General features: G+C 39.8%; 2 protein-coding genes across 7 annotated transcripts in view; one reads left to right on the top strand and one right to left on the bottom strand.

Annotated features, from left to right (window-relative positions):
* Positions 1-8,016, top strand: part of ARHGAP10 (Rho GTPase activating protein 10) — a 152,545-nt gene extending 144,529 nt beyond the window's left edge. For all 3 annotated transcript variants that reach the window (XM_061441003.1, XM_061440995.1, XM_061440986.1), the window contains one exon: positions 7,745-8,016. In XM_061441003.1, the coding sequence (XP_061296987.1) occupies positions 7,745-7,833 (89 nt within the window). In that variant the 3' untranslated portion in view covers positions 7,834-8,016. The remainder of the gene's footprint in view (positions 1-7,744) is intronic.
* Positions 8,017-13,274: 5,258 nt separating this feature from the next.
* NR3C2 (nuclear receptor subfamily 3 group C member 2) overlaps positions 13,275-18,975 on the bottom strand; it is a 207,441-nt gene continuing 201,740 nt past the window's right edge. For all 4 annotated transcript variants that reach the window (XM_061441080.1, XM_061441090.1, XM_061441071.1 and 1 more), the window contains one exon: positions 13,275-16,999. In XM_061441080.1, coding sequence (XP_061297064.1) covers positions 16,844-16,999 — 156 coding nt within the window. In that variant the 3' untranslated portion in view covers positions 13,275-16,843. The remainder of the gene's footprint in view (positions 17,000-18,975) is intronic.

Raw genomic sequence — 18,975 nt, 5'->3', positions numbered from 1 at the left:
ACAAATGGAAAGCTCAGCAGAATTTTTATTTTATTTTTAGCATGTATAACAGCAACTACAAAATCGCACAGATGGACATCTTCTTCCCCTTCTTTGTGATGCTTATTTTAAAGCAGACAGAACGTAGGACATTCCTGGCCTCTGCCTCCTCCCAAACAAGTAAATAAATAGCCTGGTCCAGAATTTTTTTTTTTTTTTTTTTTTTTTTTTCCAGTGTAAGGTGGTCTGGGGTCTGCACTAGGTTCTTCCCTACTAGCACCCACGTTACAGAATCATACTTGATGTTTTCTATTAGAGCTGCCTTGCAGGCTAATCATGTCTAAGTCAAGTCAGGTGGGAAACCTTTTAAAGATGAATTAGCTAAATGACTGCTCTCTTTAAAGTCTCTAACACCAGTTATTTTAATTTTTTTAAAACATGAGTGATGGAGATCAGCAGACAGAAAACTACAGGAAAAAAATCTAGTGCATGGGGGAAAAGATTTGATACATAGAGGAAGGACATCTCTGACACAGAAGGGCAAGGGTTGCACTGTTGTATTGGCATGGGACAAGAAAGTTTTTCAAGAAGCAGTTGCATCTCTGTTGTGCATTTGTGAGAGAGCAGTGTTAAGATTCTTGTGCAAAGAGCTCCCTTGAAGTTACGGCAAAGCTACTGTGGTTTTGGTGCATTACAGCCTTAGTCAAGTTTTTCAGCTAGGGAGTTGGATTGTCCAAGAACATGTACGGAATTTGAGTCTTTGGCAGCTGTGGAGAAATGTTTCAACTGTAAGACTCTTTTTCCATATCATCATACAAATAAGGTTGGAAGCTTGGGAAAAGGTTACATGGATTGCATTTTGAAAACCTAATTGCAGATTTCCAGTGGGAAAGATCACATTTCATTAAAGACATTTGTTTTGATTTATTCCACTATATCCTGGTTATTTTATAGGCATTGTCCTTGCCCTGCAGGCCTTTCAGCCTAAAGCAGGCTGTGCTTGGGCAGAAGGAAGGAGGGGAGCCTGCAAGTAATAAGGCGGTAGCTAGACATATGTAATAACTTAATGATCATTCTATGAGGGTTCCCAATAGGTGGATGGCTCATGAATAGCTCTGTCAATATAGAAGGGTATTCTCATTGAACGTGCAGACCAGTCTCCATATTTGAAACCTCTGAAATGCCTTCACACAGGCCTTTTCTTTTTGTGCTAGGCACCTGTGTGTCTGTGCTGGGATCAGATTCCAGTGAATCAATTTGAGTTCTTTAGATACTCAATTTAAATTCCCATATGCCCTAATAAAGTCCCCAAATGAAGAATTAAAGTAATAATACATCAATTCTGCAGCTCCACCAATAACCTTAACTATCAAAGTGACAATGCATCAATCAAGTTGACATACAGCTAGTATCAACCATTAAAGTAACTGTTAAATTAATGTCTACTAGAAAGTGCTGCTTCCATTAGTGAAGGTTTTATCTGTCTCCTTGCTCCACTGTGTCTTGCTTCTCTACTCCTCTCACCTCTCACTGTTTGGTTTTAACTTTCCCTTCCCTCTGTCTTTCTGCTTTGTTTCTTTCTCATTTTTCCTTTCCCTTCCCTGTTGTTGTTCCGTTTCATCTCTCTTGGTCCATAGATGTTGCTTGCAGCAGTTCTCTCTTACCTGGTATTATCCTGGAAGAATCTTTCTGTCTGTTCTAGCCTGAGACAGGATAATGGCATTTAGTGAAGGTACAGTCTTGCACCTATCATAGTTGTGAAATGTAATATTAGTGCAAGAAGGTAAGAGTTTAACCTTTACACCTGTCTCCATTTCCTGTTTCTGATGGGGGGAAAAGAAAAATTTTGTTTGTGTCTCAAGCTGGCAAGGTTAGATTTACTAATATTCTAAGTTAAGCTTTACACCACCTGATAGGGACCCGTTTAGAATCTGAACATTTGCATATTCAGGTGTTTTCAATATTGCATGTATGTGGTGCTACTCCAGTTCCCACAGACTTGCCAATAAAGCATCATAGAATATGAATGCTAAGGTGCCATCTGGTAAGTAAAAAATAAAAGGCAAAGTTTTCTATTTAATTGAATTGTGTAAGAAAGTGAATAATGTAATCTGAACAATAGCCACTTTTTTTTTTACTTCTAAATCTTCAATTCAATTTAATTTACCTTAAGCTGTGCCAGTATGTTCATTTCCCAGTTGCTACAGGCTGTATTATTGACAGCACATAACAGTGTAATTCAAGTGGTTAGAGGCAAAGCTTGAAGAGTTTGCAGCTGGATAAGGGCACGTATGGGAAGAAGCAGAGTTTGATCTGAGAGTGAGAGACATATGCTGGCTGTATATTTTTGTTGTTGTTGTTGAAGCAGATATTCCCAATAATTATGGAAAGAATAATCAGGCTGCTTGGCATTAAAACCTTGCCAGCCCTGGAGCCAAGCGTTATTAAATCTCTGGATCTTAAAAGAGACTTCTTAGAATTCAGTAAATGGGCATTTCACAAGGAAGAAGTGTTTTACATAGGGTAAATAGTGTTTACACAACAAAATTCCTTGGCAGTACTGCTAGCAGGAAGGCTTCCTGAAAACTTGTCAAGATACCCTTGTCAAGGCTTTTTACAATTTTTAAAATCAGGTTTTAAGGTCGAGAACATATGAGGAAAACTGAGAATGTGTTTTGTTACAATAATTTTCCTCAGGAAAGGTATGGCAGCATCATCCCTATCAAACATGGAAGGTACACAAAAAGCTGTGCTTTTTGCAACAAAAAGAGAGGGACTGACAGCCGTTGTCAGCCCCTCTCTTTTCTAGTGTAACAAAGTGCCCACCTTAGGTAATGTCCCTTGTTTTGACTGAGAGGCACCCTCTTCCCTCCTTGTCACTCTGTGGCTTCTGGACTGGCTGTCTTTATGGTATTGACAAATAAAGGATTTACATCAAAGGGAATTGGTACTACGAAAATATTGTATTGCACTGTATGTGCAAGTAATTCTTTCGTTGAAGTAAAAATGAGGATAAAAGTACTTCTTCATCACCTTTCATCTGTGGATTTCAAAGCACTTGGAAGCATTCATGTGCATTAATTATTTAAATTTGTACATCTGGAGAAACTGAGTGTACAGGCTGTGGACAGATGTTCTCCTTTTCAGGTACCTCTGTGCCATTTGGGGGTAGTTACCTCAAACTGTTGCTGAAAGTTACAGCCACTTTACCAGTAAAAAGTACCAGAGGAGCACTACCAAATTCCTACTGAGTTTGCTAGAACTTTTGAAAAGTCACTGAAGGTAGTTTGAGCTTAACCAGTCTGACTTTGCTCCTGCCAACAGGAAGCAGTGGTCTCTGGGAGAGAAATGTTAAAAAGGAAGATGTTTAAACTGATGTGTTTTACCTTGTAGCTGCTGTGTGTGTGAGACTGTTAGGTGGGATGGGAATCAACTCAGGAGAAAGATCCGAGTCTCAATGTTTACACACAGGTCGCGAAGTTACAGTGCAGGGAACTCAACAGCAACTCGGCTGATTGAGCACTTGCCTCTATTTTATAGTGAGCCGAATTATTCTTTGGGCACTCTCTCTATTTGTTGTATTGACTAGATCTGCACCAGCTGTAATAGGAGCCTGGACATTTCTATATCAGGAGGTCTTAATCTGAAAGCTGGATTCTACCTTCACTAATTTGTCATGGCATGTCAGTGTGTTTGCTTTTCTTCACAAGCCTGAGCCCTTAAAGGCAGACTGTTTTATTTGTGGTCACACAGTAAATCTTTAGCAGAATCAGGAAGATGAACCCCTGACTCCTAGCCCTGTGTCCTGTCCACAAGATAGTTCTGCTTCTCACAACATCCTTAAGGGAAACAGCAAGTTTTTAAATTTCAAATTCCATTCTAACCCTAAGTATGTTAAATGTTTGTGTATTTCTGCGGTCAGCTTTACCCGTAGGGCTTGTTTCAAAAACCCATAGGGATTTCTAAATACAGTGGGCTTGCAAGCACATTTTGTTGCTTTAATTTAATTTCCTGGTGAAAAATTGGCCAGCATGATTCAGTTCTGTGAAAGCATATTCTGCTGTTGTAGTGGTTTTAGCAGTGAGATTTCCATTGCCCTTGAAATGCAGTCCTCTTTCACATAGGCTTTTGGGGTCATTACTTCTTTTTGGCAAAGTTTCCATAAGAAAGGAAGGCCCTATTGTGCCAGGCACTATCCGGTATATTAGATTTCCTGCCCTGTTCCGGTGTCCTCCCAAAACGGATAGTTTCCACAAAGGTGTGGAAATCAGTGTCTGATTCAGTCCTGCTGAAATCAGGAACACCTAGGCAATGAACTAATGCCACTGTGGAGTCTTGCTGACATTTGTAGTCAAGACCCGTGAAACTTTCCAGCTGCCAAAGCAGAGCAAGATCTGCTTATAACATTGGGTCGCTGCAAATTGCTGCTTGCAAATTCTACGTATTTGCAGTTAGATAATCATAATATTGGCAATATTGAAGCTATTTCCTATGGAGAATACACAAAAGTAAGAAGAACTTCTGCAAATGCCAAGCTGGCCTTGCAGTGTTTCTTGATTAGATAAACTCAGCGCAGCTTTTACTTAGAGATCTCATTGCAAGTTGAAATCGGTTGATTTTTGTCTGCCCATTATGAGTTGTGGTGATTATTCCTTAGCACTTGCTGCTGTCCAATGGTCAGACTTGCTCTTTCTCTGCACTTTGCCTCCCTTGTGGTGAGAATGCTGAAATGGCCTTGCAGCAGGTACGGAGGAAGCTGGGTTCCCACCCTGGACGTTCAACTTTGCTGCTGTTTTAGTTGTCCTAAGAAGTGATGACTTAGTGGTGGTTCTTTGGTTGGTCTTGTTGTGCAGTCTTGCTATACGCTCGTTAAACCCTGCTGAAAATATTTATTTTCCCTTTTTGTCCCTAGCCAACAGAAGACTCAGACCTATGGGATGATTGGTCCAATAATGAGTTGTAGTCTTAAGGCCAAATGTTTAGTTTCTGCAGCAAGGTATTTTTAAATGAGGCAGGCCTGAGAAAGTGTGAAGAGCTGTTGTCGTTCTTGACTGAGAAGAAATAACAGAAAGGGGACACTATGGAAAGTCTTCTCTAGAGCAGGGTATTTTTTTAGTAATAGCCTGTGTCCTGGGCTTAAGAAAAGCTGTGCATGATAGAAAAATGGTTTTGTGTGGTAATGTGTTTTAGATTTCAAATACAAGTGTGCTGTTGTACACTATACTTTGGAAATGAATTAGCAAGGAAAACAGGATCATTAGAGCTTAAAGCAGCTTTGCAGTTGGACAGCTTCCCCTTTAATATAATTTGACTGCAGAAGTAGTCAGTGATGTACCCAAGTATTTTAACCCTTCTTGTGTAAGGTGCTTTGAATGGGGCAAAAGTCTTACCCAACATAAGAGTTGGCAGACCTGCTGAGTATTAAGAATAACTTTTCAGTGTGTTCTTTAGAAGACGGGCTGATCTCTAGAATTAACGATCTTGGTTGTAATCGAGTGCTCGTTCTTCCTTCAGTCTCAAAGAATCTACAAGGAACTTCTGCTAACAGATAACAAGGCCCTGAACTGCATAACGTATATGTATGATATTTGGTTTCCTAAGCACAGAACTCAGGGACACAACCCATGTCTGTTCTTCTGGGGTAAAAATGGTGTTTGTCACTTAAGTCCAGGTCCTTCGTGTGTTGCCTCTGAACATGCTGTAGTATGTGGAGTTCAGTATTATGTTATCAAACTTGTTTAGAAAATACTTCTTTTGAAATTAGCTGTTGTGTGGAGTCAGGGGATTCAGCCTAGTTGGAGCATGGGTAAATCTTTGGTAAATTTACATTTCACTGTGATCCCCTCTGACGAGGGCTACCCCCATTTGGAACAGGCCTTGGATTTACAGGCAGTCAAATGCCAGCAATATGTGTCTTCTCTCTAAGGTGAATTTAGGTTGAATTCCAGAGGAAAGTAGAAATTTCCTACTTCCAGGTTTTCTAGCTGTTTTTCTTCCTAATCTGTCATTTTTTTTTAGAGTTAGTATCCTGTAATACAGATGTGCTCTGTAGGCATGGGAGACTTCAGGGAGAGGTTTGGCTGCCCACTAGAGCTGCTGGCGTGCTTGCTGGAAAGAGTAGAATTACAGCCGCTGCGGTGGAGCTGCTGGAGGGAGGTTTGTGGTGGTGTCAGCGATGCAGCTTCAGATGCATGTGCGCTCTGTAATTGTGGAATAAAAATGACAAAGGGAGAGGAGGGCCTGCTAATTACTAATAGCAATGTAAGTTACTGTGTGCGCAGAGATCCTAAAGGTAATTTTCTATCTGTATTTTTCCTTTGGAATCTTTCTGTTGAACATATTCATTATAAATATAAGCACAGACTTTTGTTCTGAACCTAAACTCTGAGTATCATTTGAAAGCAGTTTTGTTTTCTGGATTCCTTAGAGGTATAACTGGTGTTTAAAGCGTGGTTTCTGAGCATGGCTTCTAGCTTTGCTGCCTGACAGTAATAGGGCGGGAGGGAAAAATCTAGGGGAAAGTATGTTTTAAGTGTTCAAATTTAGAGCCTTACAATGCTTTGGAAAGTGAGACTTAACATGTTGCTCTCTCTTAACTGTTATTACCCTGATTTGCAGAAGGCTACAAATATCACATTCCCCAATGTGTTAATGTGTTTTAAATAAAGCACTGACATGGCTGGCAGCATGTTTCAGCATTTGTCTGATCTCTTCCCTAAATAATGTCTGTCTCAGAAACTCTGTGAGGATAAATTAATATGGTAGAGAATATTGTGGGTCACTAAAAGTGTGGGATTTTACAGTTATGGAGGTAAGTAGGTACCTGTGTCATATTCTTACAATAAATTTGAAAGCGGAATTGGAGGACTTTTTAGTCTGTTTTCCAAAGGAATGATGCTTATGCTTCTTTTTAACTCCCTGACAAACGTGGTCAAAGTATATATAGGAAGCCAGGTTTTATTAGTCCTGTTGCTCACAGAGTAACTTGTGGGGCATTTAGAGTAGAAGCTGATTTTTTTTCTCATTTTAGATTCACGGTACTCTTGCATAAACTTTGAGATCAGAGTGGTGAACACTTAGGATGGCAATAAGGAAAAAGGTGTATTGTTCAAGACTTTCCATGGTAGTTTGTGGATAGCACTATATATTTTAATTTCAGAGAGAGGTTTTCACCAGAAGAAAGATCACAGTTTGTGCATTGGTCTCATCCAGTAGCAGCTCTACTCTCTGAACAGAAGATGTTTCACGAAGATCTGGCTCATTTCTACTTCCCCTATAATCTTGTGTGCTTACTACAATCTTTACACACTTACTTCTCATGCAGTGTAAGGCCCTGTGCAATTTTTCTGTGGCTCTGAGCTTACAGATTCATCACCTCTGCTCAAGACAGGTTTCTGGTCATGCTTTGCTCCCAGCTACTGAAATTGTTTCCCTCTATTTGAGATGAATTCTAACTTTTCCCCAAAGGCACCTAGATTTTCTATTTTATAAACCTGTCCTAAGTTACATTAACTGTTTCCTTAATGAAGTCTCCTACACCTGAAAGCTATTTCACTGTGTATGCTTTGCACAAGATGGTTCAAGTTCCTGTATTATGCAAGTGTTTCAGTTAACGATCCTCTTCTTCCCTATCCAGATTCTTAAACTGGTTATTGCAGATGATGGGATGTTTTTATGGATGCTTTGCCTGGTGTTGTGCGGCTGAACTTAGCAGTACCAATTCAAGCATACAAAGATGCAGTCATTCTTTTCTTTTCTCTTGCAGTGCAATTTTCCAGGGAACCAGGATGGCTAGAAGGCACGCTAAATGGCAAGAGAGGACTTATTCCACAAAACTATGTTCAGTTTTTATAGCTTTGTGCATTGAACGAGAAGAAGGTGTACATGGTATCCATGGATTTTTGTTATAGTCACTTCTCCCTATTTTTGTGACTGCTTTTAATCAACAAAGAGCCTGACTATGGGTTGAAGGTCCTGATCTGTATAAAGACATTAAGTGTTGCCAAATATAAATTACGAGAAAAGACTCCTTAAGGGTTGGAATGGGTGGGGGGACAAGAATGGAGGGATAGGTTAATTTTCTATTAGGGTGCTTTTTCTCCATTGTAAAGAGCAGTAGTGGTACATTTGTTTGCAAGATTGTAAGTCGAATATTTGGTTGATTGTGACTCAACTGTCAGTATGAGAAGATTTTATAAACTTAGTGTCATCATAACAATCACAGACTGGTTTGGGTTGAAAGGGACTTTAAAATCTCATCTAGTTCCAACCCCCTGCCACAGGCAGGGACACCTTCCACTAGACCATGTTGCTTAGAGCCCCATCCAACCTGGCCTTGAACACTGCCAGGGATGGGGCAGCCACAGCTTCCCTGGACAACCTGTGCCAGTGCCTCACCACCCTCATAGTGAAGAATTTCTTCCTAATGTCTAATCTAAATCTCCCCTCTGTCAGTTTAAAGCCATTCCCCCTTGTCCTGTCACTACATGGCCTTGTAAAAAGTCCCTCTCCGGCTTTCTTGTAGGCCTCCTTTAGGTGTTGGAAGGGTGCTGTAAGGTCTCCCCTGAGCCTTCTGGAAATATTCATAAAAAATCAGCATTTTCAACATAATATTATTTGGGGTTGGAAAATACTGTTGGATGAAAAAAAAAGCTATCATGCTGACAAATTATATTTCAAAGGAGAATAGATGGTCTGGAACAGACACCAGTAAATAAAATAATAGCTATCAAGACATGACATTTTTCAAATGTCTTCAAAGAACACATTTGTTTATGTTGTGTGTATGATTTCATTTATTTTATAAAGATAAGGCACATGAACTTTTCTTACAGGCTCCTATATGTCATGGTTCCTTTGCTACTCAAAAATATCACTGTAAATGAAATAAAATGTTATTTGCTCTTTGACCTAAGTCATTCCTATGTTGGAGGGTATTTTGCTCTAGCTCTGTTTTGATGTGAAATAATTATTGGCAGCTTTACATAGTCAGCCTCAAGCAGGTTCCAAAATGGATGGGGAACTTTTACTTTAAATAGGCAACTCTGCGAGTTCAAGCCAAAACCAAAAGTGAATCTCTGGCTGCGGGCCTTGTGCATCCTGGAGGCATCTTGTGTTTTATCTGTTGTCTGTCTGTGTAACTCCTCCTTGAGCTCCCCTTTCTTCCTCCCCTGTAACTGTCAATTACAAGATCCTAATGATGTTTCATAGTATCAGAATCCTCAAGTAACTGCCTCTTCATTTGTAGGACTATTTGAGTAGTAAGAGAGTTATCTGTGGTCTTAGAAAAAGCTTCCAGAAATCTTGTGGTGTGTAAATCTGTGTCTTGTGATTAAAAAGAAAGAAACAAGTTACATGCAGTTTATCATTAATCTTTCTATTTTTCTTTTCCTCAAGTTAAGACCCTCTGGGAGGCAGTGGAGAGGATGCAGGAAAATATGACATGCTTATGCAGGCTCGCTTATTTCCTAAATTGGACTCTGTGGATTTGGAGTCATTTACTGCAAATATACTTAGCTTGCAAGTTTTTCTAACTAATGTGATTAGTAACCCAGTTAATGGTTAATACTGCCTTAAGGCTGAGATGGCTTTTTTCCCCCTGTAAATTCAACTCCATACCATTATTTTGTTCCTTTGCCCAGACTGCACAGACCATTGCAGTATGCACAAATCACTTCCAGATGGAGGAATGGTATGCCAAACCAGTGCAGCTCTCCAGCACTAAACCTCAGAGCTCTGAGGAGTTCCATTTGGTGTATTCTACCGGTATGTGGGCAGTGACTCTGCCATACAGCTTTTAGGCAGTTCTTGTCTTGGCATAGTGTCTTTGTGACCCACGCACTGAAGATGACTTTTGGACTTCTCTGAAGATCACGTTCTTTAATTTACTCCTTGACTCAGTAGTAAGGAAATAGTTGCACCAGTACATACAGCAACAGATTGCAGTTTCCTTACTCAGACTTGTTCATATGGCAAGGTACTGTGCTGGCTGTGGGTTGTCACGTTAGCCCATGGCTCCATCAGCTCATTTGTGTCCTTGAGGAGTCACTCTGAAGGCAGGATGGTGTGGCCGGGATGTGTGGCCAGACTCAGTTTTCTGTGGAAAACATTGACAGAGGGAGAATGTAAATCTTTGGTATGAGCCAAGTGAGGGCGCGGCAGCGGGGTATGCTGTAGTAACTTGCAGTTTACAAGCTTTTGAAGTTGCTTCCATTTCTTTCGTTGTTTTAAAACATGTTTGCATGTTTGATCTTGTCCTGGCTGTGGTCTTCCAAAACTCTCAATGTATTTCTCAGCTGTGGCACTGGGGTTGTTTTTTTTCTTTTTAACTGAGGTGGTTTAAAAAGGCAGATAGATAGAGAAGGAATAAAAGACTTGGTCTCTTCCATCTGGTCCTGTGACCTTTTTTGTCTTTAGGTGAGATGTCTGGAGACTCCCATTACTTTTGGAGCCAAGCAGAACCCAAACAAGAGGAAAACTTTTCTACTGAGCAGTGATACACTGAACAGAGGTAATACTAATCCAAACTTCCTCATGTCCTAGATGTTGTCTGAAGGCAATGGTGTGAGCTGAGCCAGATCAGGTCTGGCTTTTGGGCTGACCACACTGCCTCTTAGGAATTTAGCTGTGGTAATTGCTGCTGTCCATAGGGCTTTCCACATCAGCCTGGTCATAGTGAGACTGAGTATAGAGTTGTACAGCTGAGTAGCTGTGGCACCTCTCATTCTTCATCTGTGCTGAACAGTGCTGTAAACAATGCCCTCATACTGCCTGGCTGGAAGTAGAGGTTAAAGGAAAGTTAAGAATCAGATTAAAAAGTCAGGCCCCTTTCCCATCCTTCAAGATTGTTTTTTTGTTTTCCTGAACCTGGGCTTTAGGGCATGTCTTTTGTCTGTCTGTTTCATGGCTTGGTAGAGTTGGGAAAAGCAGCGTAACACACTGTTAACTTGAGGCAGGAGGGAGGACAGGGAATCAGTTGTGAAAAAGCTGGTTAAAGGGATTTGCTGTTTTGGCCTGGAAGCAGGAGTGGTTATTCTCTGCAAGCGTGGCCTGACTCTGTCCTCTTGTGGGGAACTGCTCTCATGTCACAGCTATGAGTATAGGTCCAGCTTGATCCTCAGATTGGGCTCCCCCTCCCTTGCTACGTGCTGGTTACTATGCATAGGAAGATGTACTTGTCACTTTTCAAAAGCTGAGACTCCTGGTAGGGAACGCGTGACACAGGCTGAAAATTAGAGGGAGGGAATTAGAAAAAACACAAACCAAAACCAAACATTTTGTGTTTGTTATGCAAAATGATGTTTGTGTTGCTTTCACTATGGGGCCAGAGACTGAATCCCACTGCCTGGGGATTACAGTCTAATATGTGTTTGCCGCATAATTAATGGCAAAGATGAGGCTCCTGACTAGCTGGGATCAGTGGGAATTTGCAGTTTGTGTTAGTCACTGGACAGTGAGCAGCTCTGCACCTTGGCTGGGCAGCATTTTCACTCTGCTGGGTGAAAACCCTGGGGGTTTTAAGCTGCTGAATGTTGCCAGTTATTTTTCCAGCTGATCTTCATGGCAGATTTCCTTCTGATGGCCAGATTTATCTACCCTGTAACAGAAGTAAGTGTTCCTGCTCCACTGCTTACAATTTTTCTAGCTGGGCCTCTGTAACTGTAGCACAGAAAAGGCATGGGGAGAAACTTGGAACAGATATTCTCATTCTCTTAGCCCATTTCACATTCTTACCTGGTTTGCAATTTAAAGAGTTGCTGACAGAGGGCTTGTGTAGGCTGCAAATGCACCAGTGCTAAACATGGGTTAACTGGAAGTCATCACTGGAGTTTCACCTTTGAAGCTGAATGTGCCTTGGGGACATATCTTCTGCTCCAGACTTCAAGAGTGTGCCCTCATCTGTGCCTGTAGGAACCACAGGTAAGCTCCAAATGCACTTTGTCCTCTCACTATCTACAATTAAAGTGCTTGTTTTAAAACCTTATGGCATGGCCTGTTGTACCTAGCAAAACCTTTGAAATGAAAGGGTGTTTCTCCCCTCTTGTATCTCAGTAGTACTGTATTCATCATAAACTCCCAGTCACTGTAGATACCTGAAAGAAAGCAGTGTCCCAGCTTGAGGTCAGATTACAAGTTTTATTATGCTTTTAAGTAGTGATAGCATTTTCTTATTTCTAGAACAGCATATGACAGACACATCTGCTTGTAAACATACGGGATGTTTTTCTTCACACTGCTGATTCTCTGCTATTCTTTCCTTCTGACAATTCAGCAAACAGAAGGCAGGTGTGAGGACTTTTGGCAATAAAGTTTGTGGAACTTGTTATTAAAAAACCAAAATGCAATTAAATGGTGGTCTTTGTTATATGAGAGAGTGAGCTGCATGCAGAACTCAATGGGGAATTTTTGAGACGGAGAGTGCGCAGAACAAACCAGGGTTTTATCTCCCCTTGTATCTTGTAATTACGATTGGAAAAGACCTGACCCTCAAAAGGCAAGTTCCTTTAGTCACTGGGGAAACCTTGTGTATATCATCATAGACTGGTTTGGGTTGGAAGGGACCTTAAGGATCATACAGTTCCAACCCCTCTACCAGGGGCAGGGCCACCTGCCATTAGACCAGGTTGCTTAAAGTCCTGTCCAACCTGGCCTTGAACACTTTCAGGGATGGGGCAGCCACAGCTTCTCTGGGCAACCTCTGCCAGTGTCTCACCACCCACACAGTGAAAAATTTCTTCCTAATAAATATCTAATTCACTGTAAAATAGCAAGTCCCTATTTCCATGAGAAAAATTCCACCTTTGGTCAGTCGGTGCAGCAGCTCCAGGTTAATCGAAACTGGAAGCCAGATGGGTCTGGCTGCAAAAGGGTGCTGGGTTCATTTCTTTGTGCAGGATGGAGCTTGTGAATGTAACTGTGTCAGCACTTCATTTGTCAGTTGCGGTTGCCCTGGCTAAGTGAGCCAAATTACTCATTGTTGGACATTCCGTATGGTTCGTGTGAGTAGCTGCTTTCTGGCTGAAGCCATCCTATTTGCTGCATCTTCCACATTCATAGAGCTTGATGAAACCAAATTTCTAGATGCATGAAGGAAGATGTCCTATTACGCTGTTGGTTTATGTTACTTAGACTTGTTTCTAGACGAGCAGAAGCTCATCTCTAAGGACATTGCTGCACCAGCACCTATCTGAGATTAAAATGCAAGAAATACTTGCAATCAAACCAGTTTAATTCATGTATATTTGTACAATTTGTATAAAAAAGAAAAAAAAAATAGGTACTTGCAGACATTAACATAAAGACCAAACAGTATTTTCTATTTATTTAAAAAGCTTTAAACATACAGAAGCAAATCCCTAATTATAAATGCATCATTATGCATAGATTTTACTGTTTACACCATACTGCTGGCTGCTTTTCTTTTTCATCCAGGAATCTATTTAAACTCCAAGAATTCTTAAACATTCCTCTGAGCTTCCTGGCCTCAGAACTGCTGTCTATCAATCATCTTATCAAGTCATTGACCTCCAGCTGAAAACATTGCTCTAAAAAAAGAAAGAGTCAAATCTTTAATAAACAATTAAAAGTGCATTAACTGTAGAATTGTTTAATTTCATAAATGTTTAAACAAGTCAGTGAAAAACACCACCCTGTGAATTAGCTTTTTGCATTATTGATTGTAAAGTTACTTTTTTAATAAGATTCTGCTATTGCAAACCGTAGTCTCTTCTAGTTTACTCTGCGCAACCATTGAGTCGCACACCGTGTAGTATTCCTGAAATACCCACTGCAGAACATTTAACACTATTTTACATTTTTAACTGTGTATACAATCCGCTTGCTCCATATCCCTGTTCCTTCTTAACACCAAAATAATTCAGCTCAATGAACAGAAGCCCACTCCTAAAAGGTCTTTTAGGTTATGTCTTGTATTTTGCAGGAGACAAATGCCTATTTCACTCTAAACAAATGCAAAAGAAGGGAACTTCCCCCGGCAGCTAAAAACTAGGGTTGTTGGTTTCTTTCTTTTTCTTTGCTGTACACAGGTTTAGATAAAAAAAGTGATGGCTATTCTGCTTAAGTGTCCTTGCTAAGAGAATACTGCCTCTTACAACATCTATATCCAATTGTATCTATTACTTCAATGATCTCTTGCAAAAAATAATAATCAATGAATGGTTTCATAAACAACAGGTGATTAAAGTAAAGGATTTATTATAATCTGCTTACAGTTGTTTGCAAAGACAGACATAACGTTTTTGCATAAAGATATAAATTGCTTTTTAAAACTAATTTAGTGTGTTTAATTATATGAAGTTTCTGTGAATTATGAATTGTACCAAACCAAGATTAAAAGTAATAAGGTACAAAAATAGGAGCAAACAGACAACAATTTGGACTGGGACAGGCATTTAACAGTGAAGTGTAGAATATGGCTTTGCTAGTTTAATCAAGCAAAGTTACTCTGAGACAGAAAAGGAGGCAGTAACTTTGTTAATATAAAAAGCTGCTGCAGACTGTATTCACCCAGAACCTGGCTTTGAGATTTCCTATTTTAGACTTTTAAAAAAAAGGTAAATGAAAAGATGGATGTAGTAGGACTGTGTCTTTACTGTAAACAACTAGTCTGCATGCTGTGTATCTCACGTTGGAAGTTTGGCTTTCATATTGCTGTGCAGGTCAGTATTGAAAGATCTGCCTATGAATTAGACTTCCAAAATGCAAATAATATATGTATGCATATATTTATATATAAAAAAGTCTCTCTGAATACAGTCTTTACAGATTCCCCATTGCATAAGGCAGGTGTCATTTAAAAAGACAATTAGCACTGACTGGCTTCAGTGCACTGAAGCGCACCTCAGAATTTGGACTCGGAAAGGGTGTAGAATTCTGCATTCAACCACCTTTTGAAAGAAATGCTACATTCTGACCAGCCAGAGGACAAACTAGTGCTCCAACATACCAGTGGCACCCAGAGAGAACACTACAGGACTGTGAAAAACTATTATCGTTAAACATGAGCATATGGTAGCAACAGTTGAGCCTCAGAAAAGTTCACCTGTCCTCTATTCTACTCCAAAATTTTGTATTTGCTTATAAATTGTGAAACAATGAAAATCACCTCAAAAAGTTGGTTTTTTCTTTGCAGTCTTACTCTAGAGAAAACGTTTTTGAGACAAAATCAGACTGAGTTGAACTTGTAGTGTGAACATTTGTCTTCTCAGATGTACTCTGATTATTACAAAAACACTTACAAAATTACACGCGGTTTTAGTTTGTCACTAAAAATTCCACTCGGCTTGCCTGCCCTTAGCAGCACCTTACCACCCCCCTCACCAGGACAAATCTGTTCCGTATACTTACTTACTGTAATGATCTGCATGTTCCCTTCATCATAATCAGAGATTGCTCTCCCCCCATCTGAAATAATAATCTGACCTTTTAAGACGCCTTATGTATCCAGTATTCAAAGGAAAACCAAACAATCTGGGAAGCCTTAATAGAAAAAGAGAAATCATTCAACATCTTATTCACCCCTGTTCCCCTGAGAGAGAAAGGGAACTGAGGGCAAGAACTCACTATATCATTAAGCTGGCAAAAGCTTTGGAGAGACTGTAATTTGTCTTGTTAAATGAAACCTTGGTAAAATGGCAAACACAACAGAGTGTAGTTTCCTACAGAAATATGAAGCAGGAGTTTGAAGATGTGCTCGAGTCACATACTCTTGCAAGCGAGACGAAAGGGAGAAAAATATAGAGGGGAAATAGAAAGGCTTAAATACAACTGAAAAGGTTAAGTGTGGTTATTTACAACAGATACTGTAGGATGGTAAATTAGATATGATGCTAAAAAAGGCACAGCTTTCCCTTTCTTAAATACACTGTAAACGGTTCATTATGCATGCAGAACATTTCACTTTACAAAAAAATTACCTTGTTTGTTTAGACAAAGATAGTACTTAAATAGTCTCCAGCAAAATAGAGTTCTTTCAAAAATACTTTCCCATTCATCCTATTAACCATTAAAGAGTTTTTTTTGTCTCATTTACAAAAGTTCCTTACACCTTATTTCAGGTCCTTCACAATTTATACATACAGCAATGTACAGTACAGCAAAAGACTGCAAAAAATTATTTGTAAAGCCAGCACAATAGATACTATAAATTGATACCAGGGCATTTGTTTTCGCATCTCATCCTTTGTAATTAAATAGTAAATGGACACTTAACACAGTGTATAGCATCTATGATGGGATAACATGAGATAACAAATGCCGCAGGTGGGGATAACAGAGTATTCCACACCAAATGTTCTGTTTTTACTTTACACATTAGGGTTTGTGTGTGTGTATATATGTGTGTATATATATAGGTTTTGTTTTTGTCTTTTTTTCTTTTTTTTTTTAACAAGAAAAGAATATTAATGCCCCATATTGACTTTACGTTTTATGTGCAAACCAAGGGTAAGCTTTAAAAAGTTCTCATTAGTTCTTGAACCCTTTTAAAACAAGCAAACAATACCAGAAACTACATGGCATATTTAAAACTCCATCTGTTAAAATATCAAAATCAAAGAGTTATTGACTAGATATGGCTTTTCATCCAGAGGAACAGGAACATTTTCTAAGTGTTTTAGGGTTATGGGGTAATTTCCAAGCATCTAGGTCTTGCCAAATCCAAACATCTAGGTCTTGCCAAATCTTGCTTTCCATTCCCCAAACCCTTTGTATGATTTTAGACTATTCAGAGACTGCTGAACAAGTGTAAATAGCATGTTTAAAATATGGTTTCTTGGGTCCTTCATGGGTGTGGAATAACACAGGGAAACTTAAGGCAAAGTTCTTCCATTTAAGACATTTTCTATCACTTCCTGTGAAAGTACAGGGGCTTGGCATTCCCAGATTCCACCTTTGGTAGCTGGTCACTGATGATTTCCACCAACATGGCTGGAAACTCTACTTTCAGTGCCTGAGACTCTCGGAAGGTGTAGAAGCAGAATTCCAATAAGTCACTAACGAGCTGAAAAACACAGAGAGAAACACTCCTTAGGAAAAACACAGACAATTTTGCATGCTTATTGATAATGGACTGTTACCGAGAAATGGCATCTTTCTTACTCTGACTGGGCAGTCCATTTGCAGGGGTTAAAAAGCAAACAAGAGAACTCAAATCCCAAAGTGCTACTTAAGTCATTAAAAATCAACTAACTAGGAAAACCCAAGATACCACAGATTTCATTTTTCAGCGTAACTGCACTTCTTATTTCACTAACAGGCAACTGGCCACCATGGAGACTACTGCTACTCAATGTCTATAAAAATAAAGTCTTCTGCCCAGAGGGAAAAGAGCAGCCATGAACTATTGTATCTCTAATTCTCAGCTGGATACACACATTCATTCAATCAGATTATCTGGTTAACTTCAGTGCACTCTCCAAGGGTTGCAACCTACAACTGCCAGAGCAGCTGATGGTTTTAGCTCAACAACAGGCTTCTGTGTCACGCTGTAGCATTTCGGGTTTTAGAGCATCAAAGGCCTTATGAAACTGTTGATCTGGTAAGGCATTTCTATATAAAGGCTTTTTTTTTTTTTAAAATACACCCCCCTCCCCCAGCTTTATTCTGCTTATTACTCATTAAAATATAGAAAAGTTAAAGGAAGTATCTCTTTTTGAAAAAAAAAAAACAACCAAACCCGAAATTCTCCATTTCCACAGTGGTGCCTAACAACAGTTTTGCTTTCTCTCAGTGGATTAAGCATGATCCTGAGGATTTTAGAGGCAAAAATTTCTATTTAGCTTCTCAATGATGTGAGCAGGAAGCTTTGTTCTGCAACACCACAAGCACCGACCACTGCACCATGGCCCTCCTTTGGCTTCCTCTGGGTGGCAGAGGTGGTCATGGTGAAACCAGATCTCCGTTCTCCCAAATGGCAACTGACAGCCATTTTGTTATCCTAACACATGTGGTCTCCAGCTGTGACAGGGATGCAAGCTGAAGGACAAAATGGCATCCGCGTACCAGGAGCTTTTTGCTAAGTGGGGAAAAAATACCATGTGTCTTCTAATCACCAATGAATTTAGTCTGACTTCTACCTTTTCTCAAGTTGTGGTGGTCTCATTTGTCATTACAGAGCTTCACTGTAGTCTACATGTTACGGGAAACTTAATCACACTACAAGAATGAACACTTATTTTTGCTTTTGAGCATTTTATTTGGTTTTGTCTCTTGTGCTATTTTCTCCACACAAAATTCTAAACTGCAGCTTATCTTTGCTATAGAACAACATGCCATTAGAGTGAGAGAACTGTGAAGACAAGAAGACCTCTTCCAGCATCACTGCTTGGGGGTAATAAGTGGATCATGATAAACAGATGTCCCATCCCTGGCAGTGTTCAAGGCTAGACTGGATGGGCTTTGAGCAACTTGGTCTAGTGGAAGGTATCCCTGCCCATGGCAGGGGGGTTAGAACTGTATGATCTTTAAGGTCCCTTCTCACCCAAGCCATTCTATGATTCTATAAAAAATGCTAAAAGCGTGGCAAAGGAAGCTGAAGGCTTGACCTACATGCAGGTAGGCTTCTGCTGGGTTAGTTTTACATACAGTACCTTGATACAATCAAGGAGTACTTGTTCATGACCTTTAGTAGCAAAAGAATGTTATTTCAAAAATAGTTTTTGTTGCTCTGATCTAAATAAATGCTCTAAAGCCTCACAGTATGCTGGACCCTCTGCAGTTTTTAAGAAAGACACCAGAAGAGGCAAGTCAGCTTCTGAAGCACCTATGAATGAAGTGTGTCTGGGTTGCCATTAGTGTATGAATTTCCATTGCAGTTCACCAAATTACTGCACTGTACAACTGAACTAAAACTAGAGCCTGTGCTATTTAAACATTCAAACATTTGGTGCCTTATGCCCTTGCAAAGGACTTTTAGACCACTTCTGCTTTTGTAGTTTATCAAACACAAGGTTGTTGTTTCAGTTCTTAATGTGTAGA

Source organism: Pezoporus flaviventris, unplaced genomic scaffold (assembly GCF_033815535.1).
Source record: "Pezoporus flaviventris isolate CSIRO_AGI_PZ_B2104156 unplaced genomic scaffold, CSIRO_AGI_Pfla_v1 ptg000002l, whole genome shotgun sequence".
Classification (NCBI taxonomy): Eukaryota; Metazoa; Chordata; class Aves; order Psittaciformes; family Psittacidae; genus Pezoporus; species Pezoporus flaviventris.
The sequence above is the reverse complement of the archived record's forward strand: the minus strand, read 5'-3'. Positions and strand labels throughout refer to the sequence as shown.